Source organism: Mytilus edulis, chromosome 6, assembly GCF_963676685.1.
Source record: "Mytilus edulis chromosome 6, xbMytEdul2.2, whole genome shotgun sequence".
NCBI lineage: Eukaryota > Metazoa > Mollusca > Bivalvia > Mytilida > Mytilidae > Mytilus > Mytilus edulis.
Window position 1 is genome coordinate 8,214,948 of NC_092349.1, and position 21,230 is coordinate 8,236,177.

The window sequence follows — 21,230 nt, forward strand, 5'->3', positions numbered from 1 at the left end:
TTACAGATGCACATTTACCAGAATGAACTAGTAAACCTTACCACAAGAATAATCTGTATGAAATTACTCAAGTATCTTACACTTTACAAACGTTTTACTGTACAGTGTATAATGATTAACCATATAGGAGAATTTGCGATTAAAAGATTAGTACAATATGTTTAGGGTTCAAATCATTGAGTGTTAATGGTAAAAGATCTCTTTTTTTTCTAATATGAACGAAATTTATGATTTGTATAGTAAGATTATACTATACAAAACCTTGACAAAATGGAACGAAAAAAGTTTTACATATTATGATTATCGCTATTTTACGAAATTTCCTTTAATTTACTGACTGATATATTCCTTTCTCGGCACAGTAGATCTGGAGTGATATGAAAAATTATCGCTAGAAACTAAGGGAGCACGTACCCGTTGTTAATAAAATAAAATTAACAACGTCGTCATAAGTCAAATAGCGATATTCGTAATCTCAACCCGATTGCTTTTCTAACTTTCACCGTACCGGCTCAAGCGAGAAAATCAATCTGTTCAGATGATCGATAATCTATAAGTATAGATCAAAAAGAGAGAAAAACAATTGTAAGAAAATAAATTTAAAATCACTAAATTCTATATCAAAATCTTTGTTAAAAACCAACAAATTAACGCTAACACCATTTGAAATAATTCTGAGGACGTCCGAAAATTTCCATTAAATATTTGTTCATGAAGATCCCACATCGATCTATTCCAGAATCAAATTTTAGTTTAGTGAACTTGTTTATGTTGTCTCCGTATGTCTCTTTTATTATATCCACTATCCCAGGAATATCTGTGTGACGTTTTGCCCAGTGTGGTCTAATTTTCTCTTGACGGAATTTGTGAACAAACTGAAATACCATGATAGAATATAGCAGAAATTGTTATGATTATTAACAAATACTAGTATAATACATACCATGACAGTTGAAACAATTTGGTCTATTTGAGTAATATGTTTGGTCATCCATTAAAATTGAAAAAACTCTGTCTATTTAGTAAACGATTTGGTCATTCTGCTGTTCTTATTAGAGTTTCACTGATTGATTCTCAGACGACGAATATCGTTACTGGCGTAGCGTTATGATTTTTCAGTGGGTTTTTTTTACCCGCGGCTGCGTATTTATGTATTTGTCTTTAGATAGGGTTTGAGTGCCAGATGGTTGACAGCTAGGGAAGACCATATGTATGTACCACACAGCTAGGGAAGACCATATGTATGTACCACACAGCTAGGGAAGACCATATGTATGTACCACACAGCTAGGGAAGACCATATGTATGTACCACACAGCTAGGGAAGACCATATGTATGTACCACACAGCTAGGGAAGACCATATGTATGTACCACACAGCTAGGGAAGACCATATGTATGTACCACACAGCTAGGGAAGACCATATGTATGTACCACACAGCTAGGGAAGACCATATGTATGTACCACACAGCTAGGGAAGACCATATGTATGTACCACACAGCTAGGGAAGACCATATGTATGTACCACACAGCTAGGGAAGACCATATGTATGTACCACACAGCTAGGGAAGACCATATGTATGTACCACACAGCTAGGGAAGACCATATGTATGTACCACACAGCTAGGGAAGACCATATGTATGTACCACACAGCTAGGGAAGACCATATGTATGTACCACACAGCTAGGGAAGACCATATGTATGTACCACACAGCTAGGGAAGACCATATGTATGTACCACACAGCTAGGGAAGACCATATGTATGTACCACACAGCTAGGGAAGACCATATGTATGTACCACACAGCTAGGGAAGACCATATGTATGTACCACACAGCTAGGGAAGACCATATGTATGTACCACACAGCTAGGGAAGACCATATGTATGTACCACACAGCTAGGGAAGACCATATGTATGTACCACAATCAACATTTGCATACAGAATTTCGGTGTTGGTGGCTGTTTTTCTGTGATCTGTATGATTTTTGTACACCTTGTATAGATTTGGTGTATTTAGAATTTGACATAGTCGTATACTCCTTTATCTAGATGTACACTTTGTTTCATTATGGTATATGCTCGTTGAAATTTTGATTTAACATTGTAATTTTTAGAGTAGGCGAAATTGTGTTTTGTTTTACTTTTGCCTCAATTTTTTCTACTTTTAAAGATTTGAATTCCTTATCTGAATAAAATGAGTAAATTTCAGTTGCCGATCCCGAGAATTTTAATAAGGTGTTTGGAATGTCCACTATGAAAAGAGACTTGTTCCTGTCTGACCTTTTTCGATTTTCCGACGTGATTCTAAAAAAAATCAAATAAATATTCCAACCCCCGTTACTTAATTAGACAACTTCATCCGCAGATATAAAATTGTGAATCATTTGAAAGTTTAGAATCTAAAGTCGATGGGTAATCTCATTGTTCACACACCAAATGAAAATAACTTCGCGTCATTGGTTGAATTTCCACTGTTTATGATGTTTTAAACCAATGACAACGTTTTGGTGTATGCTTTTTGAGTATATTTCCCAGAATGCAATAGATTCTAAAACAGCAAATTGCTTCAGGTAAAGGAAAATTACGTCTGCTGCTGTGTCATAAAATCCAAACTGTGTGGGCGGAGCTAGGAAGTCAATCACCATTGAACGTCCAGAATCGTCGTCCTGCTGGATTCCGTTGTTTCCAAAACACAACAAACAGTCCATGTTTTGGAGAAATCTTGGTAAAAAGGCGTTTAGAGGTGACGAACCCATAGTTTTAATCTGACGTTCCACCTTTTCTGTCATGAACTATGAAAGAGAAATTATCATCACAGATACAAGATACATCACATTTTCACATCCGTGTTATATTTATGTAAAATTGCCCCACTTTTTGCAATGGCGTATGCACAAATCTTTATTTTTTAATCAATCTATCAATGTTTTATTTGCAAAAACTAGATTAAGGTAGCACATGTTTCATTTTAGTTTAAGGAATCACCATGATTGTATGTCTGCAAAATGTAGCTGTTTCTTAATTTTTGTTTTTCATATTACCCATATCGAGATTGTGTCGCAAGTTTCAAACAATTAGAACTCAAGACAAAGGATGTTTTTATGTAAAATAGTTGTATATAAAGCATACATTAACTTTACCTGAAATGCTCTAAATGGCCGTGAAAACTGGTTATCAATGTTGAGTACAAATGCTGCGCTGGTTTCTGAACCGTGTATTGGTATATTCAGGGTAGGAAAGGCATCCACTAAATAATGGTAACTAACAGATGGAAGTTCCTTGGCTATAGCCAAAGCTCCCTGAAATAAATTATATATATATATATATAAATTGGTAAGATACTGAAATATGCAATTAACGCAAAAAACTAGTAAAACTGACATAAAAGATCTCAGTGATTGATTTTATACTTAAATCGAAAAAAACCTGTGATGGATTTATATAAGTTCTTCTTGTTTCTGAATCCCCGTGGTTTTGTTTTTATTATATAATTGTAATTTGTGCACTTTTGAAACAATCAAATATTGTTTAAACTTAATAAAATGTGGTAGTTTCTTACATCAGGCCAAATAAAACAATATGTGTGTTTCCTTTTTCGTCCTACCTACTCTTTATTTTAAGCTTAAAAATAGCCTACCTTAAAGTATTTTTTGTCATTTTGCTATAAGCACTGTTAAAGTCAGAACGTCTCTCTCATAGATATAGACTCAATGTGAAAAAAATTATAAAATAAAAAAAAATCCCTACCTTCCTACCCTTTTGTTTTCAAAGATGTAATAGAAAACACACATATTTTTTTTTATTTGTCATCAAAATCATTTGTATTATAGAAAAAAATATCCACTCGCCTTTCCTCGGAGAATTCCTGTTATGTTTCCTCCAGACAGAGATCCGCCAGTTGGTAAAAACCCGGGACCTTTAATAGTATAACCATCTGGTACACTGTCAGCTAAAACAATTGTTCTGAAAATAATATAACAATTAAAAAAATTGGGTAACGAAGAAATTCAGAGACATTACGATTTGAATGAACACTTCACTGTGATCGTTTCGTCTTTAAACGTTAAAATACAATTGACCCTGTAGAATTAGCTATTCTTCGTAAAATACAAAAATATTTTTTCTAGCATGCAAAAAGTCTATATATATGGAAAGAATAATTGCTGTTATCTTTATCAAGTATCATTCTAATTATGTTATCGACCATGATAAAATCAAAAGTGTGGACACAGATCAGTGTGGATGGTAATTGTTTTATTTGAGATACTGATTGCAATGCTGACCAGCTATGCCGTTCGTTCTGTAAATCATCCGTCTAATTGATTATACACTGAGGAAGCACTGGATTATCATACTTAACTATTTACCTTAGCCATACGAGGTCTCTTCCGACTCTCCACGAATCAAGAACTGTGTTGTTATGGAGAAATACCTCTTCTTCCTCTGGTGTGACGGAATTGAATGGGTACCACGATATTTCTGTCAAAAAGTGAGACGTCACAGTTTCTCGAAGATTTGTCTGATTGTAGAACAAATCTTCTAAAGGTATAAACTGGTTCTGTACTTTGGCAATTAGAGTTCCATTTACTTGAATTGTGATGTCATACATTATTCCCATCATCCCTAAATTACACATGAGAGCTTTCATTAATTCTGTGTGACTCTCAATGGTAAATCTACGCAGACGACCACGCGCATCCATAAGCCTCATTTCTACAACATAGCCACTCCAAGTCGGAGCATTCCAAGTTGATCCCTAAAACAATCAGTTAAGAAAATGAAACTAAAATCGATTCGTTTATGTCAATTTTTTATTCATTTATTTGTGTCAGACACATTATATCATAGAGTGGTAACATATCTCTCCAGTTTCAATTCAAAATATGTGGGAGATGGCTCTTCCTCGTGCTTTTATCATATCATTATAAACAGGTGGACTATCTGTCAAAACTACTAACCTTAGATGGATTGGACTATGTTTTTATAGACAATATAGCTCTTCAATGTTTTCGGTACTTATACATCCGTGGCTTTCAAATATTCGGCTTTGAGCATTCCTGGAGAAGGTAAATCTAGAAAAGTGCGTGGGACGCATGAAATTTTTAACGTGTTGTTTTTATATTTAACATTGCAGCACTTTCATTTTGAATGCAATTCGACTATTCACTTCCGTTGTTGCGTATAAACAAGGAATAAAAAATAAAGTGGTAAACATTGATTAAGGTATATAACTCTTTACATCAGTAATGCGTTTGTACAAGCCAATTTCATCATTGTCTTTTTTAATCGCACTTGTGTGAAAAAAAGTAAAATATTTTTTGTTAGTTAGAATCTTAGAATATGTTAATCAGAAAGGGTTTTTGTAGAGTTGTGTCCCCTAACTTTTAAATAACCTATCGTTTTATCAAACCTACATGTGTAGACAATGCCAACATTCCACCAACGGTTTCGTTTACATTGAGTGGTTGTGATAACATTGATAAACCATTCTTCACTAGGAATTCGTTTAAATCATATTCATAGACACCAGTTATAGCTGTGACTGTGTAATATGGCCTCACTTGGTTCTGAAAAGATATGTTACTTTGGGTGCATTTCATTCTTACACTAACGATACAAACGACTAAGCGCGCTAATGTTTTGATCATTCGTTTCTAACATACGTTTGCAAAGTTTACATAAACTTTGACAAACTATGCAATCGCTGAAGATGCGCCTATAGTTTGTCGTTCGTCGTTTGTTAGTACAAACTCGTATCGGCATTTTGTTTTCTAACCGCTCAGATAAAACAGAATGTACGATGTTAAAACGTTAAAAGAATGAGCTACTGTGCGTTGAGAAAATATGTATTGTCGTGGATAACTCATTTGGTTAGCTTAGTCTTCTTACAAGCCTGTAGAAAATTTATACTTCGTTTTAAAACATTTAAATTCATTGTACACCTTTACACACGAAATGAACGAAATTTGTATTTAGCGAATAATTATGAATCTACAGAATGTAATAATATAATAAAGTTTATTTAATTATTTAATATCCTTACAGGTTTGTGAAGTTCCATGTCCGGGCCATCGTGACGCTTGAGGGCTCGGACGTCCATCATTATATGACCTTCGTCGGGGTATAACGGTGACCTCGTGTGTCCGGCACCCGTTGCGCGTACATGAATACCTGTCATAGAAGCAGCTTTTATCACTCGTGCAACTTCCCAGATAGTTGCTGGTTTAACATAAAACAAATTGTCAATAACTATGGTTTTATCCCAGTTGATAAATTGTCGTATATGAATTCGAGGTCCTCTCTGACTGATCAAATATTCCAACAAACTCAGCTGACTTCTCATCCTCTTGTAAACTTCTGAAAAAATGCAATGGTGTTTTTATGTTGATTGTATTGTGTATAAGTTTTATATACTCATGACTATTAATAACTTGACCACTGTAAAAAAAAAAAAAAAGAGAAACATACATGTACAAAAGGGTATTCAAACTCACAAGTCGAAAACAAACTGACAACTTCTTTTTCAGTGAAGGCAGCCGTGTAGAAATTCTTGTCCTATTAAAGGTTGAAGCTGAATTTTCTCCATTTGACGAACGAAATTGTTAAAAATTTATAATGAAAAGCACTCGCACTATCATTTCCTATGTACACTGGACCGTTAAATTGGGGTCAGCACTCCAACTTCATCAAAAACTACCTTCACCAAAAACTCTAACCTGAAGCGAGACAGACGGACGAACGAACGGACAGACGAACGAAAGAACGAACGGACGAACGAACAAAAAGTCAGACTGACGAATGAACCAACGTACATGTACAAATAGACGAGCAAACGGACACACAGGCCGAAAAACATAATGCCCCTATTTGGAGCCTAAAATAAAACTGAATATGGGAATGCTTGTGTCAAAAAGACGTCAAAACAACCCGACCAAAGAGCAAAAAATGAAATACTTTTAAAATTAGGTGGTGAAGTCATCATGGTCATAGAAGGATAGGTAACAACAGCAATACGAGAAAGGAAGGAGCCTAATTAAGAAATGTTTATCTTGAACAATCCTTTGATTGCTCGAAAGATTGATGCAGATATAATGTCTAACAAAAAATGATTTAGGACATCAACATTATATATCAAGGTCACTGGTGTATAGAATCTAAAATATGGATTTATAATGTATTGTCAAACGGGATAAAAAAAAAAAGATCGTCTTCTCCGGACTTATTTCACTTAATAGGTGGTTTAGGATAAAATGTGAAAAAATACTATAAATGAAAACTAATTATAACACAATGAGAGGGAACTAAATGTATGAAGATGATATGAATATTTAATTTCTGTCTAAATGAAAAAGAAATGCATTTTACATGAGGGGGGGGGGGGGGGGGGTCGGAGGGGTCCTGATCCCGAAATCCCGGGCGTGAAAACACGAAATCACAAAGTCCCGAATTTAAATAAATATAATTCCCGACATCCCGAAATTCGGAAATAGAATTCCTGGATTCCGAAAGGGTCAATCCCGAAATCCCGAGCTTAAAAACACCCGATCCCGGAGTCCCGATAAAGGTCCTATTCTCCCTCTTTCATGTACAATTAAGCTTACCGTTGCTTCTTTCAATTTCGTCCATCTCGGCAACATTGTCCCCTGCAGCTCTACGATGTCTTGAATGTTCATCTTTGTTTACTTCAATCCCTGATACAAGTAGAATAAATGAAAGCAAAAACACTAATTGTAATGCTTTCATATTGTATCTCTTATTTTCAGAATCTATATTGTAAAACTAATCTGTATAGGTAGATGTTCTAAAAACCTCAAACGAGAACTCTAATTAGGAGATCTTTAACGAACAACCTAACAAAAGACTCCCGGTTTTTTCTACAACCTTTCTGCGTATTTTAAACATATAAATTAAATGGTATATGATTCAGTTTTATATAGCTAAAACCACAAGATCATTAAATCCCGTTCTTAGGTGAAAGAAAATGTAAAAAGAACACACATCCTGGTACTGTCATGACTGTATCACAGATATGACCCAGGAAGTTCAGAAACAAAGTACTAGTAAGAGGCCTTTAAACTGACAGTTGGCTTTTTTTTTCGGTCAAGTCAAAATTGTCTCACCTGTGGGAAATTCCCCAATTGTTTAATATAAAAACACATTTTTCATCAAAATTCTACTGAAACTATTCCCAGCCTAAATTAAAAGATTTTTTCAATTAATACAGAAATGTCCTCAGTTTCTTGCAAAAATTATGAAATATGAAATATGTTTATGATTTATATTTTTAATGAAATCACTGTTTAAAGACAAATATGAATTTCTGCACACATTCTCTGGATGCCTACATCTTTTAATCTTCCGACAAAATACAAGTAAAATGTTTTGGCATTCAAGACATAGTATATTATACGATTAAGGTGTCTTCAACATATGAAAAAAAACCATTTGAAAAAGAACGCAAGACATTTGGGTTAAATCATAAGCCGGGTGACTATGGTATCATTTGGGCCAAAATATTTGAAGCCAAATATTCTTTTGGGTAATTATTTTCTTAACCTTTACCCGTTAAAGGTTTTAATTACAGGCCTAGGTAAAGTTTATCAATATCAATGTTTGATATGAACAGGATGTGATTCACTGTCCACAACACCATGCAGTTATACTTTTACTTTCTGTACGTGACTTTACACCGACGAAGGTTATGTACCAAGTCAGGAATATAAATCAGATATAGATTCAATATTTTATTATTATAGTCTCACCACAAACAATTACATTTATTCACACAATAAAATATTCATTCAGGTACCACATAAAACATACATGCATATGATAACAACAAACTTAAAATTAACATTGTATGTGCCAATCTTAAGGATTATGTACCCTTGTGTTGATTCAATGTTAAACATATGGAAATTTTATAGAAAATCCACAGCCTTCATCCTTGTAATCTCATATTTGGCAATTTAATGACTGATAGATATAGGATTGTTGCATCATTGCTAGCATTGATTTCCTTAAAACAAGTTTATTAATGTAGTTATTGGTTAAAACAAATACAAATATGGCCCAAATCAAGTACATCTTTTAGGGTGCGCTCGACTTTAGTGACTCAGCACGAGGTGTTTTGGAATTTACAGGTTGTTTAGAACTTTTTGTAAAAAATAAACACTAGCCGATCATAGAAAAGCAAGTGAGTAATCTATGCTTCAAAATTTATAACAAAAATATCTGTATTAAATGCTGTGGATTTTCTATAAAAATCTTGGTTTATTTGCCACAAAAGCCTCTTTTTCTTTTAAATGCAATGAAACAGTAAATAGTAGTCTTTGCATCAAGTTTCCCCTTGGTATATGCACAAAATGGCATATCCCTATTATTCATTATATCTGTAGTTTTGATATAATTGAAGTTTGAAAAGTTCGTACAAAAATTGCTACAGAAGGGGTCATAAACCTTAAAAGATTTATGAGACTGTACAATTTTATAATGCAATATTAGAAAAACAATTCGTTATTGTACATATGACAGTTGTTATCCATTTGTTTGATGTGTTTGAGCTTTTGATTTTGCCATTTGTTTACGGATTTCAGTGGCGGATCCAGAAATTTTCATAAGTGGGGGCCCACTGACTGACCTAAGAGGGGGCCCGCTCCAGTCACGCTTCAGTGATTCCCTATATAAGCAACCAAATTTTTTCCAAAAAAAGGGGGGGCCCGGGCCCCCTGCCCCCCCCCCCCCCCCCCTAAATCCGCCTCTGGATTTTCCGTTTGGTATTTTCCTCGGAGTTCGGTATATTTGTTATTTTACTTTTTACAGCGATGACAGTGAGGGCATTCCGGTGTATCGAGAGCTTTTTCCATTACGTAACTTTCTTGTTTGACTGGTAACCGATCTATAATCTATAAATACGCGATAAATCATCGAGTGAAAAATGACATTCCTTATGAAATCGCTTGTTATAAATTCATTTCTTCAATGAATACTCATAAAATATTTTTTTAGAACATAAATTAATATACTAGTCAACAAAAGAAACGATACACGGCAATGTTTTTTTCCATATATAATGAAATTGAATACACTGTACCGAGGTAAATAATTGCCCTATTGGTCTAATTTTTACAGAGTATTATCTTCTCATCAAAACCATTGATTTAAGGCAAAAAATGAGAATTTTTTTTTAAAGAATTTTAGTTATTTCAAAAATCGTATTTTCACCCAAAAATTCAAAAATCGATATTAAAACTTAAAACTTTTAAACTTAGACGTGGCCTCCTTAAAATTTTGAACGCCTTTGCAAATATTTGAATACTTAATTTTCATCTTCGAAATTAATTTTGTCATCATTTTCCGCAAAATAAATTTGATCCCTGTGTTCAATAACTAGGAACTTTCAAATTTGGTCAAATTCTTTTAACCATATGCATTTGCTCTGTAAATAAATGTTTTTATTGTATAATTTGACAGTTTTTCCTATGTATTATACTTTATGATAAATTTAAGTTTAAAGTTGTGTATCGTTTCTTTTGTTGCCAAGTATAATATGAAAATGTTTTGTTATATAGTAAAATAATAAATATATGCACATGCACAGAAAAGTTGTGTTAACGCATGAGGAAGAATATCTCAAGAACGTTTGCAATCTTCTATGCAGAGTTATCGGTCCTTGCTCTCTCTCTCGGACCGCCGATAACTCTGCGTGGGAGATTGAACGTTTTGCTGGAAAATATGAATGCCTTCTCAAATCCTGTTTACTGATTTGTATCACTACAATATAATAGTTTAATATTAGGACGAGGTTGAATTTCCTGTCATTTATTTATCATCCACGCACGAACTTGTCTCAGATTTTTTTTTATATCTGTACATTAACCTCACTTTCAGGTAAAGAGATGTGATTTTTTTTCCTGAGACAAGTTACCATCCACAAGAACTTGCGGTCATCCTATATTCAGTACTTCAGTACTTAGGTTGCATTAGTCACGAATTAGTCCGTTGTTTTCATTTCAATACATTATAGCTTCAAACTCATACTTACTTGGACGAATACGGCAAAGATTCGCTCGAAAACGAACTTCATGAAAATTTTCATTTCGGTTACTTGATAATGTTTAATTCCCTTTGTTTATAAACATAGTTTGAGGTATTGTTAACGGAACATAATAAGACGTGTTATACAATAGCAAGTGTAAAATTTAAATAATGTATTTACTCAACCCTGTGACACTTTGCTCTGAAGAAAACTCAAGAAAAATGAAAAATTCGTAAGGGTTCCGCGGAACCCAGTGTCTCGCTTCCTTTGACATATATTATTTTTTTCCTCTAGATAGTATCTTTCGATTGTAAAAAGCTTCTGCCCATTTTAGTAAAAATCCAAGATGGTTTATGAATCTAATAAATAAGTCCATTTATAAGAAATATACGGATACATAGAAAATATTTTTTTACAAAATTTTCTTCTAGATACTATTAACTTGTGATCATAAACAAGCTTTTGTCCAAGTTTGGTAAAAATCAAGAATAGTTTAAGAAAGTTATTTAAGTTTTAAAACTTTAACCACAGAGTGAATGTAATGTTAACTGGCAGAAAAACTAAGTCCATTTATAAGTAAAATACGGATAAACAGGAATTTTTTTACAAAATTTTCTTCTGGATACTATCTTATGACCATAAACAACCTTCTGTCCAAGCTTGATAGAAATTCTGGATAGTTTAAGAAATTTATCAAAATTTTAAAAACTTTAACTACAGAGTGAATATTTGTGGACGCCGCCGACGACGACGACACCGACGACGGAATGTAGGATCGCTATGTCTCGCTTTTGCAACAAAAGTCATAGGCTCGACAAACAGTTGTTTCAGTGATTTCTGTTGTGTTATATTTTCGTTATATTTTTTCTCGATCTTATAGCATCTTACAATTGTCCTCCGACATGATGTGATATTTCTTTCTTTGATCGCGAATATTATGCATAAGATTTATTATTTATATATTTTTCTTTTTAATAGTTTACCCGCAGTCGAAAAGTTGAGAGACATTTAGAGTCGTATATACATACGAGATCTTGACTAAGTTAACAGTTTTACATTAGACTCAATTTTATAATAGATCTTCGCATAAGGACTCGCTTGTATTATAGTTCTTTGCTTATTTAACTGTCATAATATTAGTTGTGTGTTAGTTCTTCACATAAGGACTCACTAATATTAGTTTTTACCTTATACGGTGGCTCACTATAATTTCTCATACATGCTCACTTTTACAACTAGTACACGAGTGTCTTAATATTTCACGTACTACACATACGTATATATTACTCTAGTGTGTTTTCATATTTGTTTGAACTTTTTGGATGCTATTTAGAGCAAAAAATGTCGATACTAAATCATGCCCCATAATTAGTGTTGTTTTGCTATGTTTATTTAAATGATAATTTAAACATCAAATTTTAAAATTGCATTTGTGGTTCGTGAAGTCATCAACGAAAATCTTTAACGTGTTAACCCAAAGTATGATGGACTTCAAATCTAAACACAAATGCCTACAGTGCGCGAAATGATGCTCAACCAATTCTTGGCTGTGGTACCATAACACATGCAAACCTTCAGATTGTCTTCAGAAGTTGAACAGTATGTTTAACTAACGGTCGGGTGATTGTTATTTGCAATGCATGCAATATAAAAATGGCGAATTTATTTTCAGGAAAGCCACCACGTAAAGGACAAAAAACAACCAACCCAGACACTTGTCAGATATGTGTAAAAATCGGACAACATAACGGTGATAACCTTGAAATATATGAAATGTCCAAGTTTTTAGAAGTGATGGAGGAGCATCTTATTGAGTCGCCAAGGCTAATCCCACCACAGTTTTTCTTTGCGAATTGCGTTGTATACGATCGCGGGACAGGAGACATTTCGTCTCAATAACATATAGTATGCCACATTGCTCTAAGGAAAATCGCCCGCCAACGCGATCTTCGTCAAATTCCCGACTTTTGTGTTAATATTTCCTTGCCAATCAAGAGCAGGAATACCTTCCACTATCCAAAGAAAGCTACGTCTGTAAAACATGCAACAATACTATATCAAAGCTCGTCAGGAAACAATCCCTCAATTAGGAAGCAACCATTTAACTTCTAAAAACGGGGGTGGGGGGGGGGGGGGTATAGTTTTCTTGTCTGAGATCGAACATTCTTTTTTTATTTCCGACTCTTATCAATCAATTATTCTTGTAAATTTAACACTATAAGGTATGGGGAAAATCTGTATTTATAATACATTTTTTTTGTCATTTGCTTGACAACATCATTTTTTTCCATCGAATTGGGGATCAGAATATTTTTTTTTAGGAAAAAATCATACTGTTTCATTTATACAAGAGTAAGTCATTTGTTTTTAAGAAGACAAAAGGAACTATTATCATGTTTTGAAAATATCGACAATTTGCTTGACATTGACAAATCAAAAATTTAAGTCACATGGTAATTGTTGGGGATGCTAAAACCTTTGACATATATACATTTTGTAAGTTGAAAAATGAATATACTTAGAGCTTTCTTGGGTGGTTAACATTTCCGATGGACTGGCATATTTTGAAGAATGTAAAACCTGTTTTATTTTAAATTTATTTTGATGCTGGTCTTAAAAAGATAGCAAAATTTAAGCAAAAATTTCTTGAACAGGGCTCCAGTTTAAATAAAACAGAGTTCAAATGATCAAGTTCTTGGAACAAAGAGAGAGGGAAAACAATGACACTGCTATATCATCTCAACAATTAAATCACAAAACATTAGAGCTTGTGTTAGAAATTAATAAATGTGTGAAGCAGAAGAAAAACAACTGTGTATGCATCTGAAAATACCATCAGTATTACAAATGTTTGAAGGAGACTGTTCTGTTATGGATACGTTTGACAAATTCTGCATGAAGAAAAAAAAAAGACAGTCCCTATTGTGTGATAATTTTATTCATATATATTGTTACCCCGACATATCTTTATATATTGCTTTCCATAGTTCAAATTTGAATCTCAGATTAGCACCACTTAAAAGCATCCTCCCCTATTCCATGCCTTTGATTGGAATATGTACTTGAGACATTGAATAATTCCAAGACATCTGACTGTCAGATATAGCAGAACTTCCACACAATATTTTAACGTGCTTTCAAAATGGGGGCTATTCAACCAGTGTAACAGGTAAGGCATGTCAGCAGCTTGCACTAGACGACGCTCATGAGTCTCTTATAAACCGTGATGTTAAGTAATCTGTTCGGAAACCATCTCCATAACTTCTTGATAAAATTACTGTCTATCTTCCTTTGCGAGCATTACTGCAAAAACAAATTAAACAAGCAATTAAATCGAGGGTTCCAACCACATGTTCCCCATACAAACGGATTTGAAAACAAAACTCTAACCCGGATCTGACACTGGATTTATACATCAGATACATCACGAGATATATACATGTCATGATACAGTATATATGAATTAAAGACAAATATAAATCGATAGTGTAATTTTATTATTCTTTTATTCACAATATATATGTGGTTTTTGGCTTGATTCTGACCAATGTTTATATTCCAAATATATATGTATACGCCGCTATTATTGTTGTTGTTACCAATTATGTAAATCAATTGTATCTGACTTAATGCCCTTTATGGGCCCTGTTATTTGGGAAATAAAAATATAAGAAGATGTGCCAATGAGACAACTCTCCATCCAAGTCACAATTTATAAAAGTAAACCATTATAGGTCAAAGTACTGTCTTCAACACGGAGCCTTGGCTCACACCGCACAGTAAGCTATAAAGGGCCCCAAACATTACTAGTGTAAAACCATTCATGTCTATATGAAACCACAAGATCTTACATAATTGCCCAAGTTTTCAAATCATATCAAATGTTTTCATTGGTCTTTACTTGTTGGAAAAATGTACTGGATTCATTGTTAGCTAAATTATCAATGTTAGGTTATTGCATATTCTTTAGAGCTGTCTGTTTAAATGATGAATTGAAAAAGGGGGGATGGATATACATACTTAACATTTGGCTATATTTTCAACATATCTAACGAATATGTGAGAAAAAATAGGTTTAGAATACGAACTATCTCTCTTATTCTGTAAACAATTGCAGGTATTGTAGGATTATTAAGGTATTCCAGTGGTTTTTTTGTAAAGCACCCCCCCCCCCCTTTTTTGTAATATACACCAAACACATTTAGTTAGGATAAAGAACCAATAGCCCGGTAAATAGAATAATTAACAATGAGTCCATGTTTGTGATAAGCGCTTTTTAACAACTTTATGTATTATACAATGTTACAGTGTTACAAACCTAATCAAACAAACCCGTAAAAATAACATTATCTCCCTGAAAATGCGAAACAACAAAACACCAAAAACTGCTACTTTTTTTTTTACCCTATATCACATAATTATGAAAGCACATTAGATATATAGGGGATACTGTGATTGTGTACATGTTTGAATGTGTATGTGGCACACTCAGAACGATCGTCTGTAGATTTTTTAAAAATTTTATACCTTCGGTTTCCGGGTCATCGTAGCAACACGTTTCTTTTCCTTCCAGCTATTCCTGATTATGAATTATTCTCGACTACAACATGCATTCAGTGGCGGATTTACCGGGGGGGGGGGGGGGGGGGGGGGGACAGGGGGCATATGCCCCCCCCCCCCCCCCAGTTCAGGTCACCAACAAAAAATTTGCAAGCTTAAATTATGGAAAATACATTTACATGTTGATTGGAATAGTAAGTGGTTTATAATACAATACAGATTAAAATCGATTACCAGGTGAAACTTCTGATCTGTGTTTTTAAAGAATAGGTACAAATTATATGTTTATGTCGATAATGTTGGTATACATCTATTTTTAGGTTCTTAGTTTCTCTCCATTCCAAAATACAGTACTCACATTACCATTTTATTTAGAATTATGTTTTTTCTCTCTTCAAAACGGTCTTTTTGTGAATTTATTCAGCAACAAATCAAATCATTTATTTTTTAATACCATACACGTTTGTTTTTTAAATGGAATGGAATGTCCTATTTACTTCCCTCTTATTTTCAAGGGAAATCGACAATTTGTCAAACCCCCTTTTTTCACCGGTCTAGGACAAACATGATGAATTGACATTTTCTTATAAAAAAAATCATTAATAAAATGCTAAATTATTTTCCTAAGATCTATTTTGTAACTGAATCTGGGACTTAATCATTTCTTTAAATGCCCGAGCATACAGTTATATTTGTTTATTTTTATTGTTTCAATTGCCATGTACATGTATGAGGCTAAACAAGGTCACCATTTGTAAGGATATGAAGGTGTTTTATAGATATTAGAATAATGTACAAAAAAGTAAGTCTGGAAGCAAGGCCAAACAAATATAGAGGTGATGAAGAAAATATTGATTGGTTGTATGTTGTTTAACGTCCAGTGGCAAATATTTGATGCATGTTGAGGACAAATATAATAACAGATCAATTGGCAGGAAAAGAAAGTATAAAGTGAAATAGTAAAAACAATAAAATCAAAGCAGCAAAGGCGCTGTAGACAGTTAAGTACAAAAAAAGGAGAGGCAAACTTGGCAGAAGTTAAGACGAATATTGTTGAAAAATTGGTGAAAATATTATCTCGGCTATTTCTCAAGTATTGAATAATGTTTGTACCCTAAAGTTTTCACTATCCAATCCTGCCACTTAGAGTTAAAATTGTGCCTGTCCATATTGAGGACCCAGTAATTTGGTAATTGTTGCTGTATATCATATCCATTTTTCATAATTGTTTTGTACATAAATCAGGCTGCTGTAGTTTTATTGTTTTACATTTGTAATTTTCTGGTCTTTTAAAGCTTACTATGCAGTATACATGTAGGTTTTGCTAATAGTTACAAGCTGCATGGAGGATTATTCTTATCAGATTAATAATTTCAATAATGGGGTCCAGCAGTGGTGTATGGTTTAATTCAACTATATTCTAAAGTATGAATATGCCATATTAGCAGTTTTAGTTGCATCAGTTGGTGCACCTACATTGTATGCACAAGCATCAAATCATAGCTGAAACTATCTTAAGTGGTGTAATTTTCTTGTAAGTTATAATGCAATAAATGCTGATGTTGTTATAATGGCCTAGCAATGATACAACATTTTTTGAAGCCTAACTATAATTGCTTACTTTCTTCATTTATTTTGGTGGATATACATATAGTTGTCTCATTATGATGCATTGGCTATCATTCCACATATTCTTATCTTTATAATAATTGTACATGTCTTATCTATAATCAGCTTTTAATACAGAGACATGTTTTGCCTATTTGTTATTTTGATAATACAACAAGTGTGGACACAGATGAGTGTGGATAGTATGTTTGAATGTTTGACAGTGTTTTATGATAAATGTAGTTCTATGATTTTCCTAAATGTGTTATTAACTGTGTTGCACAATGACAACCAACCGGAGCATTAGGAGTATTGTTTATTTTATATGAAGTTTAGTTTTTATGTTCAAGACAGGCATGGAAGAGACACTAATTGCATTAGCTACCAAATGATTATGATAGAATATGTTCCACATCTTTGATTTTGGATACATTTTATAGCTAGGAGAGCAACACATAATAGGTTCAATTTTTCGTGATTTTTTTAAATTGGGAGATGATATCTGAGAACATGATATAAGGAGCCTGTAATTCAGTGGTTGTCGTTTGTTTATGCGTTACATATTCGTTTTTTCTTTATTTTTTGTACATAAATAAGCGTTATTTTTCTCCTTTGAATTGTTTCACATTGTCATTTTGAGACCTTTTATAGCCGACTATGCTGCATTAGCTTTGCTCATTGTTGAAGGGTGTGTGGCGACCTGTAATTGTTAATTTCTATGTCATTTTGGTCTGTTGTGGAGAATTGTCTCATTGGCAATCATATCACATTTTTTTTTATATGTATTTGCTAACTATTTGTATGGTTCTATTTATATATACTGAGTGCCAATGAAAACGCAACACTTGGTTTTTCAAAAATAAAATTTATATTAGAAATCATGATCTTTCAAAATGAATTGTTCTTGAAAATTAACAATTCTAACAATAGATCGATATCAAACAAAAATGTTTCATTGTCATCTTTCGGGCGCAATAGCTATATATATAGATAAACGAAACATCCAATGTCGAATCATCAAATCACAGTCCTAACAAAAAATGTTACAACCCTGTTGTGCAGCGCAATCTCGACAGCGCCGCGGAATTGATCATCCCGGACGTTTAATGTGATCTCGAGAAATGTTATTCCACTTGTCCCGCAAAGCAAACTCAAGCTGACTTTTTGATATTGGTGGTGGTTTTCATCGTCTAAACCATGTCAAATCTGATGCAAAATTTGCTCTATCGGACTTAAATCTGGCGAAACGCATGACTTTTGGCCAAGGCGGGTGCCAAACGTCTATGTAACCACCACTGACGATGTTTGGTACATAATGAATGATTTTTGGTCTACAGAATTCGATGTTTACGCCAGACGGCCATTAAGATGTCGGCTGTGGTGTTCTTTAACTGTTGAATTTCTGCGCAAATGGTGCTTTACTGAAATTGCTTCAGAGGATCTACCTTGACTACCATTGAACTCTCGTGACCTTTGGACATCCATCAGAGTCGATATCGGATATGTTAAAGACCAAATGTATCGGTTTTGCTGAGCGTTTCTTGCTTTTTGAACCCCGGGATGTGGCTTATCATTAACTGATCCATTTTTGTTGAATTTGTGGATGATTTGGGTATTGTAGAGGCTACAGTCTTCTCGAAATTGTATGCTGTGAAAGGCTTCATTGGATCATGCCAGAAACTGCATGTCGCTGGTTGTCAGAAAGTCCTGGCATTTACTCAGATGTTTATTGCAGTTTCCTTACAATAATGACAAAATCGTGAAAATGGTGCGTAGATTGAAAAGCGGTGAACTCGGTTTATGTCCGTTCAAAATAACCCTTACTTCGCATTTGTTCCAAAAATCACCCAACCGTAAAGTTGTCGACAATTGTCTTTAAAGTCATTTTCAACCAACTTTACAAAGTTCTAATATAAAATAAATAAAAATTATCAGACTTTTTTGAAAAACAAAAGTGTTGCGTTTTCATTGGCACTCAGTATATCTTAAATTTGTGGTGGCTTGTCAGTATCATTAGTAAAACACTTTAAAATGTTGAATTGATCCTCAGATTAGAAGAAATTTATTGGATTTTAGTAATGACAATGCCTAACATGATGCTTGGGCCTGATGAGCTAGAAAGTAAGCTTCTGTGCTGTTTTCTATCAATTCTTTGATAATATCTCCTTCAAAGCTGGTGAAAGCAAAACAAATTTGGTCAATGGACAAATAATGTTTGGTTCAAACAAAAAATAAAATGCTTTTATCTCCCTGTTACTTACATTGTACATAGAAATGATAATGCATGGAGACATCCTTGTACATGAGAGTTGTCTGTAAAATCTTTACTTCACAAAGAATGAATTGCATAACAATGAACCGAGCTCAAAGCAAAGCACTTTAATAATACACTTAGACAGAGAGCTCAATCCAGTGATATACTTTGTACTACAGGTCCTTCGTGAACATCCATCAACCAGAACCATATCTCAATAACATGCCATTCTACATGGTTGGATAAGAAGTCCTGAAAAAGACATGATTTTTTTTTATCGTATTTAAAGTATATATGCATAGGTTAAAACTTTCACAAATTTGAGGTATAATCATTCAGTGTCTGGCAACTATCAATCGCTTCATGCACAAACTGATATAGGTTGAGCATGAGTGCCCTCTGTTGGAAATAAAAACATACCTCCACCTAATTTTAGTAAACTGATGAAGAAACATTCAAAACTATAAAATGTTATCCAAGACTTGTCAGTGTCTATATATAGCTATTCACCATCGCCACTGAATCAGTGATATATGTACACATAAATACATGTAAGACTAAAATTAAAGTACATATATAAGACTAAAACTGACATTCAGTCTTTACCTTCATTCCCCAAGTCCTGTTCAAATCTAATTCATGATAAAATAAAATTACAACCAATGAAATCAAAGGCGAATTAAGAGCCCCCCCCCCCCCCCCCCCCCCCGTCTGGAAAAATATGGTTGATTATTTAGAGGACCACTGGAGCATGATCAGATCTAGAGTGGGCCCTCTCTTAGGCAGTCAGTGGGCCCGCACTTATAAAAATTTCTGGATTCGCCACTGGAAATATCCCTCTAATAGACTAGCATTTAAATCCCAGTTTTCTAATATGGTAGCTAGGTGGAACCTAAAACTAAAAAATTTGAAAAAAAATATTTTAAATATATTTCAAATGCATGTATATAAGTGATAATATAAATTATCCAGATTTCACTGTATTTTCCCTTTTGATGTTTTTCAACTACAGCCAGTTTGGTGTGGGTTGATGTTTGATTGTTGTACATGTTATATATCGACATGAGATTTGTTTATATACATAATACTTATTTCCCTAAATTCAAATATAATAGATGTGAGAAATTAAAGGAAACCATATGCAAATATTAAAAAAATAATTTGCATTTGTTCTGTTGATTGATAGTGGTACACATATGAAGAAATGGTGAAATCACTTATATATAGTTCTGATCAAAAGTTTCATGATAGACATGCATGGTAAATAAGTAGTAGGTTGTTTGAAGTATGCAGCATATTCAACTTTGAAAATCTTTTTCAGGTCTACAATCCATATAAAAATCTGTATATATGTGGTATAATTTCCAATGAGACAGCTTTCCAGAGGTTAAAATAACAAAGTAATTATAGGCAACCATACAGCCTTAATAAGTGAGAAAAAAACAGTCTAGACATGTTAAGTAAGCAACAATTAATGTAATGGCCTGATTTGCAACTTATAAACAACAGGTTTGGAACCCTCCTCCCAAAAAAATCAAAGAGCAGATTGCTCTGACGGATACGATTGCCGTTGTTTCGTTGACACATGTACATGTATACATGTAGCTGGATAATATTATTTTCAAAACTAATTCAACTGCACATTTAAAACAGTTACAAAATAGCCAATCCCGGATAAAAGTGTATGAACAATGCGATTAGGCCTATTGTGTTTTATTTTTGTACTATCAATTCCAAGTTTACTTTCCACAGCAGTCAC

At 33.7% G+C, this 21,230-nt stretch overlaps 1 protein-coding gene across 1 annotated transcript; it reads right to left on the bottom strand.

The window, feature by feature from the left end:
* Positions 1-583: 583 nt before the first annotated feature.
* LOC139527048 (uncharacterized) lies at positions 584-8,036 on the bottom strand. The gene is made up of 8 exons (XM_071322302.1): positions 7,613-8,036; positions 6,055-6,368; positions 5,426-5,578; positions 4,379-4,767; positions 3,860-3,974; positions 3,152-3,310; positions 2,597-2,803; positions 584-875 (listed from the first exon to the last, which is right to left on the bottom strand). The coding sequence occupies exons 1-8, from the start codon at positions 7,752-7,754 to the stop codon at positions 654-656; spliced, it is 1,701 nt and encodes a 566-aa protein (XP_071178403.1). The 5' UTR covers positions 7,755-8,036; the 3' UTR covers positions 584-653.
* Between the last annotated feature and the right edge of the window lie 13,194 nt (positions 8,037-21,230).

Excerpts from the sequence above, each read along its gene's own strand:
- LOC139527048 (XM_071322302.1), bottom strand. The coding sequence starts at position 7,754 with ATGAAAGCATTACAATTAGTGTTTTTGCTTTCATTTATTCTACTTGTA. Across the intron at positions 6,369-7,612 it reads CGAAATTGAAAGAAGCAACG|AAGTTTACAAGAGGATGAGA; the intron begins GTAAGCTTAATT and ends GCATTTTTTCAG. Across the intron at positions 5,579-6,054 it reads ACATGGAACTTCACAAACCT|AACCAAGTGAGGCCATATTA; the intron begins GTAAGGATATTA and ends ATATCTTTTCAG.